The 22,731-nt window shown below is 43.7% G+C and overlaps 1 protein-coding gene across 14 annotated transcripts; it reads left to right on the top strand.

The window, feature by feature from the left end:
• The first annotated feature begins 241 nt into the window (after nt 1-241).
• Nucleotides 242-17,783, top strand: ZFP69B (ZFP69 zinc finger protein B). 14 transcript variants are annotated; one of them, XM_005665522.4, is made up of 7 exons: nt 242-331; nt 706-1,290; nt 4,470-4,555; nt 7,456-7,582; nt 7,847-7,942; nt 13,073-14,233; nt 16,178-17,783. In XM_005665522.4, the coding sequence occupies exons 2-7, from the start codon at nt 1,164-1,166 to the stop codon at nt 16,264-16,266; spliced, it is 1,686 nt and encodes a 561-aa protein (XP_005665579.1). In that variant the 5' UTR covers nt 242-331; nt 706-1,163; the 3' UTR covers nt 16,267-17,783. The 14 variants fall into 14 exon arrangements, with proteins under 14 accessions (XP_005665579.1, XP_084821775.1, XP_084821770.1 ...); XM_084965649.1 differs by having other exon boundaries at nt 13,073-14,540; nt 16,997-17,783; XM_084965644.1 differs by having other exon boundaries at nt 13,073-15,857; nt 16,783-17,783.
• The last annotated feature ends 4,948 nt before the right edge of the window (nt 17,784-22,731 follow it).

Raw genomic sequence — 22,731 nt, 5'->3', positions numbered from 1 at the left:
ACCTCCGTTCCTGGAAGAAGAGAGCTGGTTCTACCGAGCAGCCCCACCAGGACGAGAACACAGGCTCCGTCTCCTTCCGCAGGAGCCTCACCCTGCGTCCGGGTCCCAGGCGGCAGGCAAGCCGAGAGGGACGCACCGGCCCGGCGGGTACCCCGGCAGGTGCTGGCGAGTGGGCGGGGTGCCCCGGAGGATGCCGGGAACGGCGCGCGGAGGGTGCTTCCGCGCCTGCGCACGGGCCCAAACTGCGTGACAAGGGGCGTCTCCGGGCTCCGCGGAGCCCGGCTCGCAGCGGCGGGAGGGGTCGCCCTTGCTGTCCGAGCTGGCGCGAGGGGTGAGCAGGGGCTGCCCGGGGTCTGGAGCGGGGACAAGCCGGGAAGCGACCACTTCCATCCCGCACGCTGTCACCCGTGGCGCGCGGTGTGGCCCCGAGTTGGGCTCAAACAAAGGCTGCGAAGGCTGGGCAGGGCCGGGCCAGCCCTGGAGAAAGGCTTCTCCTTTGCGTTTAGGGAGGAGGAAACGGATTCGAGAGGTTAGGTGATTTGGCACAGCCAACAAGTGAAGGAGCTGGGATTCAAATCCAGATTCTTTTTGATTCCCAATCTTTGATTCCCAATCTCAGACTTAACAATCTCAGTCTGAGGTTTAAAATAACCTAGTCTTTTACTAAAACAAAGAACCACTTTTATTTCTCTCTTTATACCTTAGGACACAGCGCAGTGTTCCGGACCATGTGGGCTCTCTGTATCCACGGTCTCCATATTATCTTTTGTAAAAAAATTTCAGTGGTGCAAGTTCTAGATTTCTGACCATGCGATAGAACCTTCTGGATCCTTTTGCTGACTCTGATGTTTTCTGCCCAGTATGGCCAGGGGACTGTAGAGGTGGCGATTTAGAACAAGCACCTGGAGCCTCTAGCTGCTTGCTGAGGAGACAGTTGGAGCGCAAGGATGGCAGGTGTGCCTTGAGAGCCTAGAGAGTGAAAGGTGCAGACTCTGGATTTGGGCGCGTGTATCTGCCGGGTTCCCGGGAGTGGAACCGTGCAACTGGGAAGCCTCCCTTCGGAATTTCTGTCAGTTTCCTCATCAAAAGTGGACAAGCCCAGTCAGGACTCTCTGCCTTGTGGGTTGAGCCAGAGATCCCCGGAAAGGAGCCCCGAAGTCGTCATGCTCCAGCGGCTCCTGATTTCCTTGCCCGCCGAGACCAGCTCCTGGGTGAAGTTGCACCATCCAGAGAAGGCCCCGGAGGGCGCGCCCCTGTGGGAGGACGTGCCTGAGATGTCGGAAGGAGAAGGTGAGAATAGACGGTGGGTGGGAGGGAGAAAAAGGAACATCCTCGAGGTTGGGAAGGAAAGTGGACACCTGAGCAGAAGCATTTCTTGGGGAGACAGTTGGGTCAAGGGTCTCTGTAGTTCTTTGATTATTGCTCCTAGTGTGGGCTTTTCCATAGTGGTAGGGGTTAGTTCATCCTGAAACCAATATTTCAGAGTCGTGACTGTTTATGTTATTTCTTTTCATCTTCCCCATGAGTGTGCGTGAGCCTGGGAGGACTGGCCTGATTGTCCTTACTTTGCAGTGAGGAAATGTGTCAAATGAATGACCTAAGTACTTGGTGGGTAGGTCAAAAGTCGGAAGCAGCAGGGAAAGTACCAGGTGAGACTAGAGTGTCTTGTGCTAAAATAGCAAGGAAGAGCTCAAAGGCTAATGGACAGTGTACCAGAAGGATGCAACAGCCCGGGTCAAACTGGGGACAGTTTAAATGTCCAGATTGATTGTAAAACCTTGAATAAATAAAATGCCACAAGTTTGTGATGACACTTAAAGAAATAAGGGGAGTTCCCATCGTGGCTCAGTGGAAAGGAATCTGACTGGCATTCATGAGGATGCAGGTTTAATCCCTGGCCTCGCTTGGTGGGTTAAGGATCCGGCGTTGCTGTGGCTGTGGTGTAGGCTGGCAGCTACAGCTCTGATTTGACCCCTAGCCTGGGAGCTTCCATATGCAACGGGTGCAGCCCTAAAAAGACAAAAATAAATAAGTAAAATAAAATAGAGAAAGAAGGGGGAGAAAACTCATCTCCTAACATTGGAAGTGACAAATAACACTGATTTATTACTCTGAAAATGATTATTATGGGAACAGAGGATGTATTCACATTGCTTATTTTTTATTTTTTTTATTTTTTTTTATTTTTGTCTTTTTGAGGGCCACACCTGCAGCATGTGGAGCTTCCCAGGCGAGGGATCTAATCAGAGCTGTTGCCGCTGGCCTACACCACAGCCACAGCAACACCAGATACAAGCCGTGCCTGCAACCTACACCACAGCTCACGGCAACGCCAGATCCTTAACCCACTGACCGAGGCCAGGGATCGAACCCGAAACCTCATGGTTCCTACTCAGATTCGTTTCCACTGCGCCACGGCAGGAACTCCCTTACCTTACTTTTTAGATCCTTTTCAGAAAATACCTGCAATAATAAATGTAGAAGGGCTAATGGAATATTTTACTATAAATGGAAGAATTGGAAAGGTGATCGTGAGCAGGATATCCACACGGTGTCAAAGTGTCACCCCACAGATCACGTGCTAAAGGCCAGGGAAAGGACATACTTTTTCAACGGCAAGATCTGGTGGTCACTGTCTTAACAAAGGGTCCCAGTGATGGGATAACCTGACGTTGTGTGTATTCTGGGCCATGTAATATACATGGTATCACCCATGAAGTATCCCTGCCTAAAATGTTTGACCTGATTCAAATTAAGCTTAAAGGCTGAACTTCTGGCTTGAGGAAAAGATAGGGGATGGAGAAGTAAGAGAAACCCCCCCCTTGAGGATATGGTGAGGGGGTGCTTGCCTCTTAAAGCCAGTGTCGTGAAAGGAGGGAGGTACTGCAGTTTGGGTGTGGCTCAGCTGTTCAGGATCCAGTGTGGTCACTGCAGCAGCTTGGGTTGCTGCTGTGACGTGGGTTCAGTCCCTGGCCTGGGAACTTCCACATGCCTCAGGCTCAGCCAAAAAAAGGGAAGTAGTAGCTAGAGAGACTTTCAGACTTTAAATGTTTGAGCCTGGATTGGCTCCTGGTTTGGAGAAAATCCAGAATGAAGGACAGTTTGGGAACAGTTGAAATCTGAGTATGAACTGAGTATTTAGATGAGCCTATAGAATTATTGTTAACTCTCTGAAGTGTGATCACTGGTATTGTGGTTATGCAGGAGAAGATTCTTCGAAGTATTTAGGGAGGATGTGTCATGATACCTGCAACTTTTGAAATGATTCAGAAAAAAATATAGATGAAGGAAATATGGAAAATGTTAGGGATCATTGAATGTATGTGGTAGATATATGGGTGTTCAGTATTCATGGTAAAAAGTTAGGGGGTTGGAGTTCCCGTCGTGGCGCAGTGGTTAACAAATCCGACTAGGAACCATGAGGTTTCGGGTTCGATCTCTGACCTTGCTCAGTGGGTTAAGGATCCGGTGTTGCTGTGAGCTGTGGTGTAGGTCAAAGACGCGGCTCAGATCCCGCATTGCTGTGTCTCTGGTGTAGGCCGGCGGCTACAGCTCCGATTGGACCCCTAGCCTGGGAATCTCCATATGCCGTGGGAGCGGCCCAAGAAACGGCAAAAAGAAAAGGAAAAAAACAAAAAAAAGTTAGGGGGGAAAATACAAGGACAATGATTCATGTGCCTTAGTCGCTATTTCATGTTTTTCATACATTAGGTTCTTCCAGTATTTCTTGAATTCTCACAGCCTGACAGAGTGTTATGCTTAAGTAGCAGATAGGAAAAAATGAACCAGATCCAGTTTCTCTGCAGATACTTATCTATACTCAATTGCAGGAGATAATTATAAAAACAAGTGTAATAGGAGCAGCCTGAGATATCACAGTAGAGGGACCAGGGGAGAGGAAGCTTTCTTCTCATTAAGGGATCCGAAACCACTTCGCTTGAACTGCTCTAGAAGGATACCTCAGTTTTTCATGGAGTAGGACTTGGGGGGACGGTATTGAGGTGGGTGCTGTCCGGGTTCAGAGAGTGAAGAGGATTATGTGGGCACTGTGTCCAGTGAATGAAGGCTGGTGTTCAGAGGCAGCTGATACTTGGAGCAGCAGCTTTGGTCTGGTTGTGGGGAATCTTGAAATCTGCGATAAAGTGCTTGGTTTTTCTTTTCTTTTTTTAAATTTATTTATTTGGATTTTTCTTTCTTGGAAGTGGGAAACCTTTGAGGGTTTTTGAACAAAGGAAAAGCCTGTAGGTCTGTATTTTTGGACCAGCATTAGCCATTGGGAATGCATTAACCCCGCAGGCAACGCACTGCAGATCCTCTGCACTAGGAGGCTGTAGTCTGCTCTTGAGTTGCTCTAAGTGTCCCTCTTTGCATGTGCTGAGAGGGGGGCCACATGCAGCAAGTCTGCGGGCAGGTGTTCTATTTGGGGGATTTGGGGAGGTGCAAACCACGTCACTCTTTTCCTTTCCCAGCTCTGCTATCTCGGGGTGCTGATGAGACCCAGGGAGAAAGCTTTGAGGAAGAAGCAACATCTGGGTCCCTGGCAGAAGAATCCCAGGTGAGTTGGAGTTTCCTGTCACTTTCTTGAACTTGTTTCTCAGATTTTTTGCTTTCAGGTCCACACCTGCGGCATATGGAAGTTCCCAAACTAGGGGTTGAATGGGAGCTGTAGGTACACCACAGCCACAGCAACGCAGGGTCCGAGCCCTGCGACCTATGCTGCAGCTCATGACAATGCTGGGTTCTTCACCTATTGAGTAAGGCCAGGGATCAAAGCCGTGTCTTCATGGATACTAGTTGGGTTTGTAACCTGCTGAGCCACAACAGGAACTCCCTGTTTCTCAGATTTTAAGAGCCCTAAACTTTGATTTTCTGAGATTGAATTTTCTCAGCCAGTTGGAAACTAGGCTGCATGGATTGATTTCACAGGTAATTGCCCCACCAGTAGTATCCGTCCTCAGGAAGCTTCTTATTTCTAGCAAACCTCTAGCCATTTATACAACAAATTTAAAAGTCATGTTGCGTGTGTGTGTGTGTGTGTGTGTGTGTGTGTGTAGGGGTGAAAAGTATATAATGTAATTCTTGCCCTTAAACCTCACAAAGTATCATCCAAGGGAAAGACAGACATTGTAAAACATTTTAAGCAACATTTTATTTTATTTTATTATTTTTTTTTTCTTTTTCAGCTACATCTGTGGCATATGGAAGTTCCCAGGCCAGGGATTAAAGCTGAGCTGCAGCTGCAACCTATGCCACAGCTGCAGCAATGCCAAATCCTTAACCCAAATGCCAGGCTGGGATTTGAACCAGCCCCTCCACAGAGACAAGCTGGATCGCTAACCCCCTGCACCACAGCGGGAACTCCTAAGCAACATTTTAAAATGAACTGAGTAGGGTTCTGATATTCTTGGAGATGTACACACTTCATTAGTCACCTTTAAGAGAGGATTTTTGGTCACATCCTGGAGCAGAATTGTAGATGAAAAGAGAAATGAGTAGAGAAGCTATGACGAGTCACAAAGAGTGCAAGCTATGTAGGCTGAGGAGAAGAGGAAGAACTTCCAAGAGTACTTTAGGAGTCTGTGTATCATAGATGAGCTCCTCGGAAAACCAGTGGCACTGGCAGCAGGCAAAGCTCTGCACAACCAAACCCCAGAAGCAGAGGAAGACTCAAGAAATTTTATAGAATAACCAGAGAAAACCTATATAGACGGAGATATAGGAGAGGTATTAGAGAATGGAAACGGGTTTGTTTGTTTGTTTGGTTGGTTTTGTTTTTTGTATGGTTGGTTTTGTGTTTGTTTGTTTTTGTTGTTGTTGTTGTTGTTTTGCCACACCCATGACATACGGAATTCCTTGGGCCAGGGATTGAACCCAAGGCACAGACAGCAGTGACCAAGCTGCTGCAGTGACAATGCCAGATCCCTAACCTGCTGCACCACAAGGGAACTCTGAGAACAGAGAGGTTTTTGTGGGTGGTGGTGTTTTGGTTTTTTTCTTTTTTGCCCTTACCCATGGCATGCAGAAGTTCCCAGGCCAGGGATCAAACCCGTGCCCCAGCAGCAACCCAAGCCACAGCAGTGACAAGAATGGATCCTTAGAAGAGTTTTAGAGTACTGTGATCTTAACTGCCAAAATCACAGTACAAGGCTCCTCAAATTCAGTTTTCTCATTGGTTAAATGTGGGTGCTGGTGTCAGCCTAATAGGTCTGAAATGCATTCAGAATTGCTTTTGGGTTTTTTTAGGGCCGTAGTTGTGGCATATGGAAGTTCCCAGGCTAGGGGTCAAATTGGAGCTGCAGCTGTCAGCCTACACCACAGCCAAGCAACAACAGATCCGAGCTGAGTCTATAACCTACACCTCAGCTTGAGGCAATGCTGGATCCTTAACCAACTGACCAGGGCCAGGAATCGAACCTGCATCTTCATGGGTACAGGTTTGTTTCTGCTGAGCCACCACAGGAACTCCCACAATTATTTACAGTATATAAAAACCATTAAAATAGTCTCCATACTTAAGGAATTTGTTAGTATCTCAGCCTTCTGGTTTCTGGGTTCTCTTTGCATTTGGTAATATTTTTTTTAAAATAGCTATCAAATGGTTATTTAATTTGTGTAGAGTCATATCAGACCCTTCTTAAGAGGCTCTCATACCTCACAATACAATATATCTTTGGTCAAGGGCTCTTCCTTGCTACGTGGAATTCATGCCTCTAAAAATGTGCCATTCTTGCATACTTTGCTTACTAACAGAAATACCCAGCCAAGAGGCTTTTCTATGCTGAAATGATCTCATTTTAAGCAGTTCTTTCAGCCCAACCAGGGTCCCTGTCTTAATAAAATAAGAATAAAAATCTTAGGACCTTAGCTCCTTTTTCTCAACTATTCCTGATTACTGTTGTCCTTGATCTAAACTACTGTATACTGTTCTCAGTCCTTCTTTAACATATTTCTTGAGTGTTTTGCCTTTAGCCAAATCATGAGTTTTATTTTATTTATTTATTTATTTGGCTTTTTTTTTTTTTTTTTTTTTGGCTTTTTCTCTTTTTAGGGCTGCACCTGTGGCATATGGAGGTTCCCAGGATAGGAGTCCAATTGGAGCTACAATTGCTGGCCTACATCACAGCAACACCAGATCCAAGCCGCCTCTGTGACCTACACCACAGCTCATGGCAAAGCCGGCTCCTTAACCCACTGAGCTGGACCAGGAGTCGAACCTGTAACCTCATGGTTCCTAGTTGGATTTGTTTCCACAGCGCCACGACTGGAACTCCCAAATCATGAGTTTTAACAGACAGCTCACACACTCCCTGCATTGCTTTGTAACTTCCAGCAGAGAATCAGCCACAGTTTTCAAGAGGGTGTCCAGGAAAACTTGGCTAGAGTCTCTCTTAGCATCTGGACAAGGTTCCAGAAGCTTCCTAACTCTGACTAAAAGGAATGTGTGTGGTGTTCTAGGAGCAGTTGACCTTCAGGGACGTATCCGTGGACTTCACCCAGGAGGAGTGGGGGCAGCTGGCCCCTGCTCACCGGCACCTGTACCGGGAGGTGATGCTGGAGAACTACGGGAACCTGGTCTCCGTGGGTAAGGATGGGCTCCCCTTGTAACTAGCATCTGCCTATTGGAATAAAAATCTGTATTTCTAAGTAAAGTGCTGTGCTTGGGCTTGTGGTTCTGTGTTAGAGATCTCTAGTTCATTCTGAACAGCAAGTTAAGATTGGTGTCTTCTTTTCTGCCCTGGTCTTTCTACTCCACCCTTCAGAAGGCCTGAATAACAAAGACCTTTCTTTACGTTCTTGTGATGCCCTTTGAGCTCAGCACATGCGGTTTTTTCTTCCTCGTGAGCAGGATACCAGCTTTCCAAGCCTGGTGTGATTTCACAGTTGGAGAAAGGAGAAGAACCGTGGCTGATGGAGAGAGAGGTTTCGGGAGGTCCAAGTCCAGGTAAGAGCAAGGCAGATGGGGCCTTTGTCATGTCCCGAGAGGTCTGCTTAAAGGCTTCTCCACCGTGGGGAAGGCTGCAGCCACATGGTGAGACCCACGGGAAACCTGATTACCACTCTGTCTCCCATTCCTGCAGCTGCCTCTTCTCAGTTTCTCTGGAGTCGGAGGAGGGGACACCTTTCTTGGGAGTTCCCGTTGTGGTGCAGCGGGAACAAATCTGACGAGTATCCATGGAGATGCGGATTTGATCCCTGGCTTCACTCAGTGGGTCGAGAATCTGGCATTGCCGTGGGCTGTGGTGTAAGTCGCAGACGTGGCTTGGATCCCACGTTGCTGTGGCTGTGACGTAGGCTGGCAGCTGTAGCTCCGATTCCGCCCCTATGCTGGGAACTTGCATATGCCTCGGGTGTGGCCCTAAAAAGATGGGAAAAAAAAAGAGAGAGAGACAGAGATACCTTTCTCATCAGGGTTAGCTGGCTTCACCATTTCTCCTGCCCTGACTTCCACGGTTTCCTTGCTTTCTCCAGCACTCGAGACCTTGCCCTGATGATAGTTTCTTCTCCTGGACATTCAGGTATTCACGGATCGCTCCTCATCAAAAATGACCCCCTTCACTGGGTTCTCGTGTCATTTTATCATGGCGTTCCCTCTCTCTGATGACTCCATTAAATTTTTTTTCCTTTTTCTTATAATCATAGTTTCAATTCTGATTCTTTTTTTAAGTTGTCTAATTTAACTTTTTATTTCAGATAATTTATAACTCTTTGAGAAATCACCACAGAATTCCTTCTTACCAAATCCAGTGGTAAGAAGAACAGTATAATGACAGCTGTATTCCAAGCTGGCTTCTGTGAGTCCTGTGCTTACTTTAATACCATCTTACAAATGAGGAAAAGAAGACTCTTAGGTTAAGAAATGTGTACATCAGCTGCTACTTGGTGGAACCAGTATTTGAATTCTAGTCATTCTGAGTATACAATTTGTGGGTTTTTGTTTTTTTTTTAATGGTCTTTTTGTGGCCGCACTTGCGGCATATGGAGGTTTCCTACGCCATAGCAATGCCAGATCTGAACCATATCTGCGACCTACACCACAGTTCACAGCAATGCCAGATCCTTAATCCACTGAACAAGGCCAGGGATTGAACCTGCGTGCTCATGGATATAGTCAGATTTATTTCCCCTGAGCCATGATGGGAACTCCCACAGTTTGTGTTCTTACGGTGCTGTATCACAGGGCAGCATTAGGTTCTGGGGACGTCATTTCCTTCTTGGTATCGTTTCCTCTACCAGCTAGTTCAGTAATTTTTGTCTCCACTGTCTCTCATTGCTTTTCAGTCTTTCTCATCAGTCTCCTTTTTAATGCAGATATATCATTTATGACTTTTAAGCTACTGTAGCAAATAGACTCTAAAGTTTGGCTTAAACAGAATAAGACTTTCTTGCTCACTTTTTTTCTTTTTTTTTTTGGCCGCCCCTGAGGCATATGGAGTTCCCTGGCCAGGGATCAGACCTGAGCTGCATTCTCGACCTAATCTGCAGCTGGGGCAACAATGGATCCTTAACCCACTGTGCTAGGCCGGGGATCAAACCTGTGTCCCAGCACTCCCAAGACACTGCTCCTCCCATTGCACCACAGCAGAACTCCCTTGCTCTTTTTTTTTTTTTTTTTTTTTTTTTTTTTTTTTTTAATTGCTGCATCTGAAGCATATGTGGAAGTTCCCAGGCCAGGGACTGAATTCGAGTGGCAATGCCAGGTCCTTTAACCCACTGCACCGGGCCAGGGATCGAACCTGCATCTCTACAGCAACTGAGCCACTGCAGTCAGATTCTTAACCCACTGAGTGAGTCCAGGAATCAAACCCACATCCTCATGGAAACTATGTCAGGTTCTTAACCTGCTGAGCCACAACGGGAACTCCTCTGGTCAGATTCTTAATCCCCCACACAGCAGCAGGAACTCTTCCTGCTCATATATTGATTTGGGGGAATCGTTTAGTTTGGTGGACACTTCTCTTCCACTGGCAATTCAGGGACGGAGATTCTTTCACATGGCATTCCGTCATTCTCAAAGGCGGCCTCATCATCTGCGTTTGGCCAGCGACAGGAGAGCACAGAGGAGTTCATTTTGGAGTCTCCCTCATTCGCTTCATGGGGGAGACCCTCATTACTTCACCCAATTAAATTCAAGGAGGATGGGGGAACTAGAGTACAGCTGTGTGTCCGAAAGTAGGGAGAAGAGATTTCAGTGAACAGCCAGCCTTCCCCGCCACGATCCCTGAGAAACCTCAGTCATTTCCACTCCTGTTGTATCTCTGCACAAACTCTCACAAGTGAACTGTGATGGTTTACATGACCCCTTCGACCCTTGTATTCTGCATATTTTCAGTTTTGTCTTGTAGTTCGTATGAACTCTATTCCCACATATCCCCGGTGTTTGGGACGTCTCTACATCGACACACTGTTGTGACTTCAAGCCCAGCACATCTCTGTCTCTCTCCCAAAAAAGTTCTCATCCTGACTCCCCCTGTTCTATCAGACTTTAAGACTAGAAATCCGGGTACCAGTACGACTGCATTGTGCTTTCTGCTCTGTTTTTGCTTCATTCCCTATAATTTCCTCTTTGATATTACCTGCTAGGTCCACTTCTTCTCTTCATCTCTGTTGGGGCATTGCTAAGCCAGGTTCCTGTCATCTCGTGGCAATTGCTATAATTTCTAGTTGGATTTTTTTGATGTCTTATTTTCTTTTTCTGACACATTTTGAATGTTATTCCCAGATTTGACCACTTGGAATATCACATTTATCTTGTTTTTAATCCTAAAAAGAAAAGTTGAATGACTTTATTTCCTGTAGTAAATAATCCAGGAGTTACCGTTGTGGTGCAGGGGAAACGAATCTGACTAGGAACCATGAGGTTGCGGATTCGATCCCTGGCCTTGCTCCATGGGTTAAGGATCTGGTGTTGCTGTGGCTGTGGTATAGGCCAGCAGCTATGGCTCTGATTCACCCCCTAGCCTGGGAACCACCATATGCAGCAGGTGCAGTCCTAAAAGGACCAAAGATATAATAATAATAATAGTAATACAAACATCTCTGCTTATTTTGTTTTTTGGGGTTGTTTTTGTTTTGTTTTGTTTTTGTTTTTGGCTTTTTATCTTTTCTAGGGCTGCATGCTCGGCATATGTAGGTTCCCGGGCTAGGGGTCTGATTGGAGCTGTAGCCGCCAGCCTACACCACAGCCACGGCAACTCGGAATCCAAGCTGCATCTGTGACCTACACCACAGCTCACAGCAACACCGGATCCTTAACCCACTGAGTGAGGCCAGGGATCGAACCTGCAACCTCATGGTTCCTAGTCGGATTCATTAACCACTGAGTCATGACGGGAACTCCCTCTGCTGATTTGGCATCCACGCCAAAATTTATCCAGCTATTACTAAGTACTTAATATGTGCTATTACTGAAATGAAGTTAGCCATCCTGGGGAGTAAGATTTTGCTGTGAACAGGAAATGCTGGGGCCTTAGGATGACAGGGTCCAGAATGGTTGGATAGGAATAGACAGTAAAAATCTAGAACACTCCCTCACCGAAAAATGCTGTGTCATGTATACTATGGATAGAATATATATTTGTCTTTTCAAATTTTACACTATAGTTAATATTTTGTCACCAGTTGAGAAACCATTTTCATCTCTTACATAGGCAAAAATTATAAAGATTGTTAAAAATCCAATGAGATTGCAGGGAAAGGTACCCATTTTCACTGATAGCACACATACCCACAACCCAGGGTTTCTATGAAACATTGACTGGAATGCATACAATTTTATATACAATGATAAAGTGGAAAATTGGCAACCAAACTAAATATTTTTCATAGAGAAAAGTCAAGTGAATATTTCTGTAAGTGGAATGCAGTACAATTGTTAAAAAGATTGAGATAAGGAGTTCCCATCGTGGCTCAGCAGTTAACGAACCTGACTAGCATCCATGGGGATACGGGTTCAATCCCTGGCCTCCCTCAGTGGGTTAAGGATCCGGCATTGCCATAAGCTGTGGTGTAGGTCACAGACTCTGCTCGGATCCTGTGTTCCTGTGGCTCTGTCTTAGGCTGGCGGCTACAGCTCCAATTTGACTCCTAGCCTGGGAACCTCCATATGCCAAGGGTGCAGCCCTTAAAAGACAAAAGAAGAAAAAAAAAAAGAATGAGATAAATCTAAATTTACAGACATGGAAGGGGGTCCATAAGATATAGTTGAGTTTAAAAAAAAACAAAAAACATTCAGAACTGTATGTGTTCCATGATCCCTTTTTTTGCTACAAATATATATTCATGACCATGTATACACAAATGCACAATTCTCATGTATATGTTATTGAGAAATAGCTGGAAGATACATTCCAGAATCCTAAGAGACTAAAGGAAAGGGGGATGAGATTGAGAAAGGCCATCCTTTTTTAGTGAACGCATGTCTATATTTAATGTTTTCTTTTAACATGGACAAAGTTAAGACACTTAATTTTTTTAGGTAAATAAAATTTTCTCATGGAAAAATGGGCTTGAGATGATATGGTGTTAGACTCTTTATCTTCCTATCTTATCTCTTGATATTTGCCCTTACAATGACACTCTTTTCTTAGCCCATTTCCTCTTAGAGTTCATGTGGATGAACTCCCAACTTTTAAAGTTATCACATACACTGTTAACCGCATCTTTGCTTAGACCACTTCATTACCTTCTTACCAGCTCTCTAGGCAGCAGGATCCTACTTAAAGACAGTCCAACCCTCCTGTACTTAGTATGTTATTTTTTCCCCTCCTGTTCTCACTGTGGCCATTTATTTCTTATAGTGTGTTGAGGAGTTCCCTTCGTGGTGCAGAGGAAATGAATCCATCCCTGGCCTCGCTCAGTGGGTTAAGGATCTGGCGTTGCCGTGAGCTGTGGTCTAAGTCACAGATGTAGCTTTGATCTGGTGTTGCTGTGGCTGGCAGCGACAGCTCTGATTCGACCTCTAGCCTGGGAACCTCCATATGCCATGGGTGTGGCCCTAAAAAGACAAAAGACACATCAAAAGAAAAAAAATTGCGTTGAATATGGGTCATTTATATCTTTTAATTTCTTTCAGACTTGAAGGGTGAAACAGAAACCAAAGAGTCAGCCTTAAAAAATGAACTTTCATGGAAAGAATTACACCATTGCCTGATGATGGAAAAGTCCACTAGAGGAAGCACCTTGACGTCCACTTTGGGAAGAGTCTCCCAGTGTCACAAGTTAGAAAACCACCAGGAGAAACAAGGAATGAGTGAGGGGCAAATGCTCTTGATCCACAAGAAAACACCCACTCAGGAAAGAGGCCAAGAATCTAATAGATTTGAGAAAAGTGGCAATATGAACTCAAAAGTTATTCCAGGACCAGTAGGTCCTCCAAGAAAAAGACACCATAAATATGATGTATCTGGAAAGAAAAGTAGATACAATTTAGATTTGATTAATCATTCAAGAGGTTGTACAAGAATGAAGACCTTTGAATGTAATATTTGTGAAAAAATCTTCAAACAGTTCATTCATCTTACAGAACACATGCGAATTCATACTGGAGAGAAACCTTTCAGATGTAAAGAATGTGGAAAAGCCTTTAGCCAAAGTTCATCCCTTATTCCACATCAGAGAATCCATACTGGCGAGAAACCCTATGAATGTAAGGAATGTGGGAAAACCTTCAGACACCCATCATCTCTTACTCAACATGTTCGAATTCATACTGGGGAGAAGCCCTATGAGTGTGGTATATGTGAGAAGGCATTCAGCCAGAGCATTGGGCTGATTCAGCATTTGAGAACTCATGTCAGAGAGAAACCTTTTACATGCAAAGGCTGTGGAAAAGCATTTTTCCAAATTAGACACCTTAGGCAACATGAGATTATTCACACGGGTGTGAAACCCTATGTTTGTAATGTATGCAGTAAAACCTTCAGCCACAGCACATACCTAACTCAACATCAGAGAACTCATACTGGGGAAAGACCATATAAGTGTAAGGAATGTGGGAAAGCCTTTAGCCAGAGAATACATCTTTCTATCCATCAGAGAGTCCATACCGGAGTGAAACCTTATGAATGCAGTCATTGTGGGAAAGCTTTCAGGCATGATTCATCCTTTGCTAAACATCAGAGAATTCATACTGGAGAAAAACCATATGATTGTAATGAATGTGGAAAAGCCTTCAGTTGTAGTTCATCACTTATTCGACATTGCAAAACACATTTAAGAACTACCTTCAGCAATGGTATGTGAAATATGTTCAGTATCAGAGAGTTCCCCAATCAGAGAAAAAGCCTCTAAATCCATGGTTTTCTGACTTTTGGATGCCAAGAACCAATCATTTTTTTAATGGTTTGATCCAATGTTACAACTATTAATTTTACCATATTAAAAAAAAACTACCTCTCAATCAGCATTGCTTCAGAAAATAGAGGGCATTTTAATATTTAAAAATATAGGAAGGTTATAATCATAGAGAACAGCCCTTTGCAATGAATTAAATTAGCTTTATGAAGATCTCCCAATTTTGTCTTTATTTTTCTCATTTTGCTGTGGGCCAGGGAAATCATTATGGCAGCTCAGTGATCTATTACTGGCTTTGAGAGTCACTGCTCTCTCTCTCTCTTTTTTTTTTTTTTTTTTTTTTTGAATGGCTGCACCCATGGCATGTGGAAGTTCCCAGGCCAGGGATTGAACCCAAGCCACAGCTGCAACCCATGGCTCAGCTGTGGCAGTGGGTTAGATCCTTCAACCCATTGTACCAGGCTGGGGATTGAACACTCACCTCCACATCCAACTGAGCCACTGCAGATGGATTTTTAACCCATTGCATCACAGCATGAACTCCAAGACTCAGTGTTTTAAGTGACTTTTTAATGAATTGGAATAAAATATACCTCTTACTGTAGCCCTTTGTGTGCTAGAAGAGGTATAAATAAAAATGTCAGTTGTCTCATTTCTAGAAGAAATAATGTTAAAGGGAGTTTTCTAGACTTGGTGGATAACCTGCTATATTTGAGATACTTATTTGTATTTTATGATTTTCTATGGAGAGGAATTGGAAGACTTTTTTCTGTGAAGGACCAGATAGTAAACATGTTAGGCATTGTAGGTCGTATGACCTCTGTCAGTACCATTTTAGTGCAAAAGCATCCAGAGACAATATATAAACCAGGGTATCTCAAACTTGGCACTGCTGATATTGGAGGCCAGATGTGGGGAGCTGTCTGTGTATTGTAGGGTGTTGAGCAGCATGGCCACTAGATACCAGTAGTCCCCACCACCACCCATTTTGACAACCAAAAATTTCCCCAGACATTGTTCAGTGTTCCCTGGGGGGCAAGATAATTTCTAGGTGAGAACCACCAACATGAATGGGCTTATCTGTGTTCCAATAAACTTTATTTTAAAAGTGTTGGGAATTGCTTCTCAGCCTTTTGGCTAAGATCAAGTGTAAAAATGTTGGGAGTTCCCTTATGGCACAGCAGGTTAAGGATTCAGTGTTGTCACTGCAATGGCTCAGGTCCCTGCTGAGGCTCAGGTTTGATCCCTGGCCCAGGAAGTTCCTCATGCTGCAAGTGTGGCCAAAAATAAAGTAAGAATTAAAAGACGAGTGTTGGGTTGCATTTAGCTCAAGGGCTATAGTTTGCCACTCCTGCTAGAGAGTATATAAAATGATTAATACTGGCAATAGACTGTTCTTTAATGTCAAATTTGTGTGTTTGTTTATATCTGTGCCCAAAGTCTTATTTTCTTTTTCTTCCCTGTGGTATTTTGTTGCAAAAAGTTCTTTGTTTTTTTTTGTTTTTTGTTTTTTGTTTTTTTTGGTCTCTTTGCCATTTCTTGGGCTGTTCCCACGGCGTATGGAGGTTCTGAGGCTAGGGGTCTAATCCGAGCTGTAGCTCAGCCTACGCCAGAGCCACAGCAACGCGGGATCCGAGCCGCGTCTGCGACCTACACCACAGCTCACGGCAACGCCGGATCGTTAACCCACTGAGCAAGGCCAGGGATCGAACCCGCAACCTCATAGTTCCTAGTCAGATTCGTTAACCACTGCGCCACGACGGGAACTCCGCAAAAAGTTTTTTAAAATAAAAATTGTAATGCTGTTATCAAAGACTAGGAATTATTTATGGAGATATTTATGTAAGGTTCAGTTCATAATGATCCTTTTTTTGTTCATCCACAGGTGCTTTGGGATGTATCTCTAAAAGAACCACCAGTCTTTTAAGATTTAACTGCAGTGCCATTGTTATACCAAAGAAAATGAGGCCATAATTCCTTAGGGTATATTGATTTTTTTAAACATAGGTATATTAACATTTACAGCCGCCATTTTAATTGTTTTTCACTTTCCATTGCCAAGTATACAATATTAGATTTTAAAACGTGCTTTCTATTGAGTGAGAGGGTCTTTGTGAGAGCCCCCAGAGAAACTCATTTAGAGGCCTATCAAAGAGGGCCAGGGAGAAGGTGACAACAGAGGCCAAATTTAGGCAAGGAACTATGAGAGAGGAAGTAGAGGAATTGACTCACAGTGTTTCTTGTTTATAAATACTACATCCTTCCAAACATAACTGGAAATTGATCAGGTTCAACTTCTTACTGTTAAATGGCAGAACAAACAATTCAACTGCCTGAGCATTCTGCGAACTGTCAAAAGGCAAGCTGTTGGGGAGTTCCCGTCACAGCTCAGCAGTAACAAACCCAACTAGTATCCATGAGGACGCAGGTTTGATCCCTGGCCTCAATCAGTGGGTTAAGGATCTGGCATGGCCATAAGCTGTGGTGTAGGTTGCAGACAAAGCTTGGATCTGGTATTGCTGTGGCTGTGGTATTGCTGTGGCTGGCAGCTGCAGCTCTGACCCAACCCCTAGGCTGGGAACTTCCACCTGCAGAATGTTCAGCCCTAAAAAAAGAAAAAAAAAAGGAAAGCTGTTGGAGTGGTGTGGTGGGTTAAGGATCCAGTCTTGTCACTGCAGCGGCTCAGGTCGCTACTGTGGCACAGGTTCCATCCCTGGCCTGGGAATTTCCACATACCACAGAGAGAGGAAAAAAAAAAAAAAGTTAAAGCTATTAAGCCAGAATATATCCCATTATCTCTAGATATTTTCTGTTAGTATATTGACTTAAAAAAAAAAAAAACTGGCTTCTAATTCTTAAGTCCTGTGTGACTTGGATGGGCAGAAAGAGTGGGGATACGCACTATTCCTTATCTATAGTCTTAGACGTTTCTGTGGTCATAGATTTCCCAAGAATATGGGTTTCTCTGGTCGCTTCTTTTAGTGAAAGGCATGACCACCACCTTTCTCTGCTGACCATCTGTGACTCAGTGATCTCAGAATCTTTTGGCTTAGGATGCCATCAAATTCATGTCTCCAGCCCAGATCTCCCTTCTGAATTCCAGCCTGTTCTGCCATCAGCCCTTTACACTAGCTGTTCCATCAGACATCCTACCCTTCCCGTCTCATCTTTCCTTGAATGTTGTCTTTTCACACGAAGCCTATTCTGACCACACTACTCAATGTTGCAACCTGTCCCTTACTCGCTATCTTCAATATTCCCAACCTCCCTAAGTCATTCTATTCTTTCTTTGTCCACATGACATATCACCTAACATCCTAGATACTTTGCATATTTATTATGCTTATTATTTGCTGTTGTTTCCCCTTATTAGTGTGTGAGCTCCATGAGAGCAGGGGCCTCTTGTTCCCTGGTGTATCACAAGTGCCTGGAATAGTGCCTGGCACACAGCAGGGACTCAATAAATGTTTGTGGAATTGTTTTGATTTGAACTGAATTGAATGATGTATCTATGATGACAATAGAGAAGAGCAATTCTACTATCTCACTTAGATTTTATAAGTGAGGAAGTCTTTTTTGTTTTCCTTTTTTCTTTGCAAATGGGTCAGAATTTATAAGCCTGTAAGAACTGTGAATCATAACTGACACACTTTTAAGGAAAAAAAAAAGGGTATTTTGAAGTTAATTTGTTTAAAATGCAGTTAAGTAGGGCTGGTCATCTACATGAGTTTATTTTGTAAACATGACTTTACATTATCACTTTCCTTCATCCCGAAGGAGACTATAGAGTTTATTTTCTGGAGAAGGACAAGTTGCCCTGGTATCAGGGATACCAGAGGCAGTAGAAACAGGGGCAAAACGGGGACTGAGCGGTGGCATCAGCAGTCCCTCTCACAAGGAAAGCCAGGCTCTACCCCTTCAACCGTCCTCCAATCCCGTTTACCTCATCCCTCCACAGAGAATTTATTTTTATGGCTTTTGTTCATGTTGTCACTGAAAAAATTATTTTCTATATTTTGAGTTTGTGTTTTTACAACTTATGCAATTGAGGATCCAAAATTTTCTACATTCCAAATTTCTTTCTTTCTTTGTTTTTGTCTTTTTTAGGGTTGCACGTGTGGTATATGGAAGTTCCCAGATTGGAGTTGAATTGGAGCGACAGCTGCTGGTGTACACCACAGCCACAGCAACACGGGATCCAAGCCACCTGCCCTGCAGCTCACAGTAATGCCAGGTCTTTAACCCACTGAGCAAGGACAGGGATGGAACCTGCATGCTCATGGATACTACGTGGGTTCTTAACCTGGTGAGCCACAAAAGGAACTCCTACTTTCCAAATTTCTAGTCAATTATCTGAATACCCCTCATTGTTTATCATCCTCTTTCAACTGATGGTGCCAGATATGCTCTGTACATCTGCCTAGATGACCTTATTTAAACTACATCATCTCTATGAAATGGGTACTATTATTTCCCCCACATTTTATAAATAAAGACTTTGAAGATCTGAGGGGATAAATGATAAGTCCAACGTGGCCTGGTTAAGCAGTTGAAATGCTGGATGGATTAAACTGGGATGGGAACTGGGCTGTGACATTCATGTGTCTTTAATTTCTCCAATGAGACATATGTTTATGAAAATATATGTAATTGATTTCAAAACACAGGTAAGCCTTATCTTCATTTTTCTAAAAGTTTCTCTTAAAAATATGTATGTTGAGGCATATGTATGTGATGGTATTTGGAGAAGGGGCTTTGGGGAGATGGTTGGGTTAGATGAAGTCACCAGAGTGGGACCTTAATGAAGGAACTGGTGCCCTTCTCAGAAGAGACACCAGAGGGCATTCCCATTGTCGTGAAGTGGAAACAAATCCGTCTAGTATCCGTGAGGATGTGGGTTTGATCCCTGGCCTTGTTCAGTGGGTTAAGGATCTGGCATCGCCACGAGCTGCAGTGTGGGTCACAGACATGGCCTGGATCTGGTGTTGGCTGTGGCTGTAGCTGCAGCTCTGATTCAGCCCCTAGCCTGGAAACTTCCATGTGTCATATGTTTGGTCCTTAAAAGAAAAAAAAAAAAAAAAAAGAAAAGAGAGAGACACCAGGAAAGAAACTCTCTCCCTCTCCCTCTGTTGCTAACACCCTGTCTTAGTCTGTTCTGTTTGCTATAATAAAACCATCATAGAATGGGTGGCTTATAAACAACAGAAATTCATTGCTCACAGTTGTTTTGGAGGCTGAAAGTCCAAGATCAGGAGACCAGCATGGTCACTTCTGGTGAAAGACCTCTTCTGGGTTGCAGACTGCTGACTTCTCCTTGTGTCTTCACACAGTGCAAGGACCTAGGGAGCCCTCTGTTCCTTCTTCAGAAGTTCCCAGGCCAGGGATCAAATTTGAGCTGCAGTTGTAACCTAAGTCACAGCTTCAGCAATGTGGGGTTGTTAGCCCACTGTGCCATGGTGGGAACTCCTGTGGGTCTTTTTTTCAATCTAATCTGAGGTTCCGCCCTCCTGACCTAAGCACCTCCCAAATGCCCCAGTTCTTAACTCTATTAATTGGGTTTGAGGATTTCAATACGTGAATTGGGAGGGGACACACACATTCAGACCATCCATAGCACAGCCAAATTTTTTCCTTCTTTCCTTTCTTTCTTTTTCTTTCTTTCTTTCTTTCTTTTCTTCCTTTCTTTCTTTCTTTCTTTCTTTCTTTCTTTCTTTCTTTCTTTCTTTCTTTCTTTCTTTCTTTCTTTCCTTTCTCTCTTTCTTTCTCTCTTTCTCTTTCTTTCTTTCTTTCTTTCTTTCTTTCTTTCTTTCTTTCTTTCCTTTCTCTCTTTCTTTCTTTCTTTCTCTCTTTCTTTCTCTCTTTCTTTCTTTCTTTCTTTCTCTTTCTTTCTTTCCCTCCCTCCCTCCCTCCCTCTCTATCTCTCTCTCTCTCTCTTTCTTTCTTTCTTTCTCTGCTTTTTAGGGCTGTACCCACGGCATATGGAAGTTCCCGGGCTAGGGGTCGAATCCGAGGTACAGCTGCCAGCCTTCACCACAGCCATAGCAACACCAGATCCGAGCCGCGTCTTCGAACTTCACCACCACTCATGGCAACGCCAGATCCCTAGCCTGTGGCGCGGAGCCAGGGATCGAACCTGCATCCTCATGGATCCTAGTCGGGATCGTTAACTGCTGAGCCACGAAGGGAACTCCACACACCCAAATGTATGTTTCCGGCTCCAAACTCAGCACTTCACATTCTTAGTTCCAAATGCATACTTGACCCGTGGGTGTGTATTAGGATGGGTAACAGGCATCTCAAGTTTAACAAGTCCACTTCTGAACCTGCTCTACCTCCAGTATTTCCTGTCTCAGTAAATAGGAACATCTAACTGCTCAATCGGAATCATCTTTGACAGTAATTTAATCCATCAGAAAATGGATTAAACATTTAACAGTAATTTAATCCATCAGAAAATTCTGTCAGCTCCATCTTCGAAGTGTATCTTTTCTTATCACCTCTATTCCTACCACCTAGTTCACTGTTTTCTTTCACATGGATTATTGCACACTTGCATCCCCCAGAGTTTATTCTCCAGAGAGTGCCCATATGACTTACGTTCTTGTTATGATTTGCCTCAATACAGCATTCCTTACATGCATATGTCCACACATGCTCCCACCTCAAGGCCTTCGCTTCTGCTAAAATGCTTTTTCTCCAGATATCAGTGTGGCTCGCTTCTTGACCTCTGTGGCCTCTGGTCAAATAGCATCACATCAGAGGGACATTCCTGAATTACCCTGTAAACAATAGTTCCATATTCAAAGTTACTCTCTTTGGGGTTGTTTATATTTTGTTGCTCCTTTTCCCCTCCTTTTCCCCGTCTTTGAAGGTAGATACTCGACTTCTATTCTTTTAGTCACTACCCTGAATGTTACAACATGCATTTTTAAGCAACTCTATTAACTTGTGTATTCATACAGAAAACTGCATATATAAAGATAAATATCCTGATGAGTCTTCAAAATTAAACACATCTGGTGTAACCAGCTCATAGATTAAGAACAAAATTCACCAGAGTGCCCACTGTGGCACAGTAGATTAAGAATTAGACTGCAGTGACTCCGATTGCTGCAGAGGTGCGGGTTTGTTCCCAGGTCTGGCACAGCTGGTTAAAGGATCAGGCTTTGCTACAATTGCAGTTCAGGTCACAGATGCGGCTTGGATTCAATCCCTGGCCCGGGAACTTCCATATGCAAACAAAACAAAACAAAATTTACAGCATTCCAGAAGTACCCCTCTTCTGCCTTTCGTTCACTAGCCTCTAAAAGGTAACTTCTAACACTGTCAGTTAATTTTACCTGTTTTTGCATATTATTTAAATAGAATCACATATATGCCTTTGTATCTGGCTTCTTTTGCTCAATACTATATTTGTGAGGCTCATCAATATTGTTGTATGTGGCTGAAATCTTTATTTCCATTTCTGTGCTCACTCTGTTGTATGATATAGCAATATTTATTGCCCATTCCACTGCTGGTGGTTTCCTGTTTGGGGTCAATATAAAACATGTGCTGTGAACATTCTAGTATATGTCTTTTGGTGAATATATGTATCCGTTTGGTTATATATCTAAGAACGGAATCACTGGATCCTAATGTTCAGCTTTAGTAAATACCACTGCCAAATACTTTTCTGAAATAGTTCTACCAATTTACACTCTCGCTAAAAGTACCTGAAATATCTGGCCCTTACTTTTAATCTGTATTGATTTATCAATTTTTGTCCTTTATGTTTTTAACTTTTTATTCTGTGTAGTAAATCTATGAACATTTCAAAGTTGTTAAAATACTCTACTACTTCTAAAATTCTTTTATTGTTTTATCTATCACATTTAGACTTGCAATCCATCTGGACCGATTTTTATTTATGTTGTAAACTAGGGATTGATATGAATATCCAATTGACCCAAGACCAATTTATTTAAAAGATCTTCTTCCTCCACTTTTGCCCCTAATCAGGTGATGGCCCAAATGTATACCTGAATTTGGATTCTTTTGTTCCATTCTTCAGTTTATCTATTTTTGCACCAATACCTACTTCATTGTCTTAATTACTATAACTTTATAATAGGTTTTTGTATTCAGGAATATAAGTCTACCAGTTAACAATATACATTTTCTACTTATCAGTATATATTTTTTAAGGGCCGCATCTACTGCCTGTGTTCCCAGGCTAGGGGTGGAATTGGAACTGCACCTGCCTGCCTACACCACAGCTACAGCAGCCAGATCCGAGCCGGGCCCATGACCTACATACACCACAGCTCACAACAGTGCTGGATCCTCAACCCATTGGGCAGGGTCAGGGAGCCAACCCTGAATCCTCATGAATAGCAGTCAGGTCCGTTACCGCTGAGCCACAATGGTGACTCCTCCTTTGGTTTTGTGTGTGTGTGT

This window comes from Sus scrofa, chromosome 6 (assembly GCF_054392235.1).
Source record: "Sus scrofa isolate SSC_HxYL_T2T_F1_AM1 chromosome 6, Sscrofa_HxYL_maternal_Yorkshire_Landrace_v2.0, whole genome shotgun sequence".
Classification (NCBI taxonomy): domain Eukaryota; kingdom Metazoa; phylum Chordata; class Mammalia; order Artiodactyla; family Suidae; genus Sus; species Sus scrofa.
This window is presented reverse-complemented; position numbering and strand designations above follow the sequence as displayed.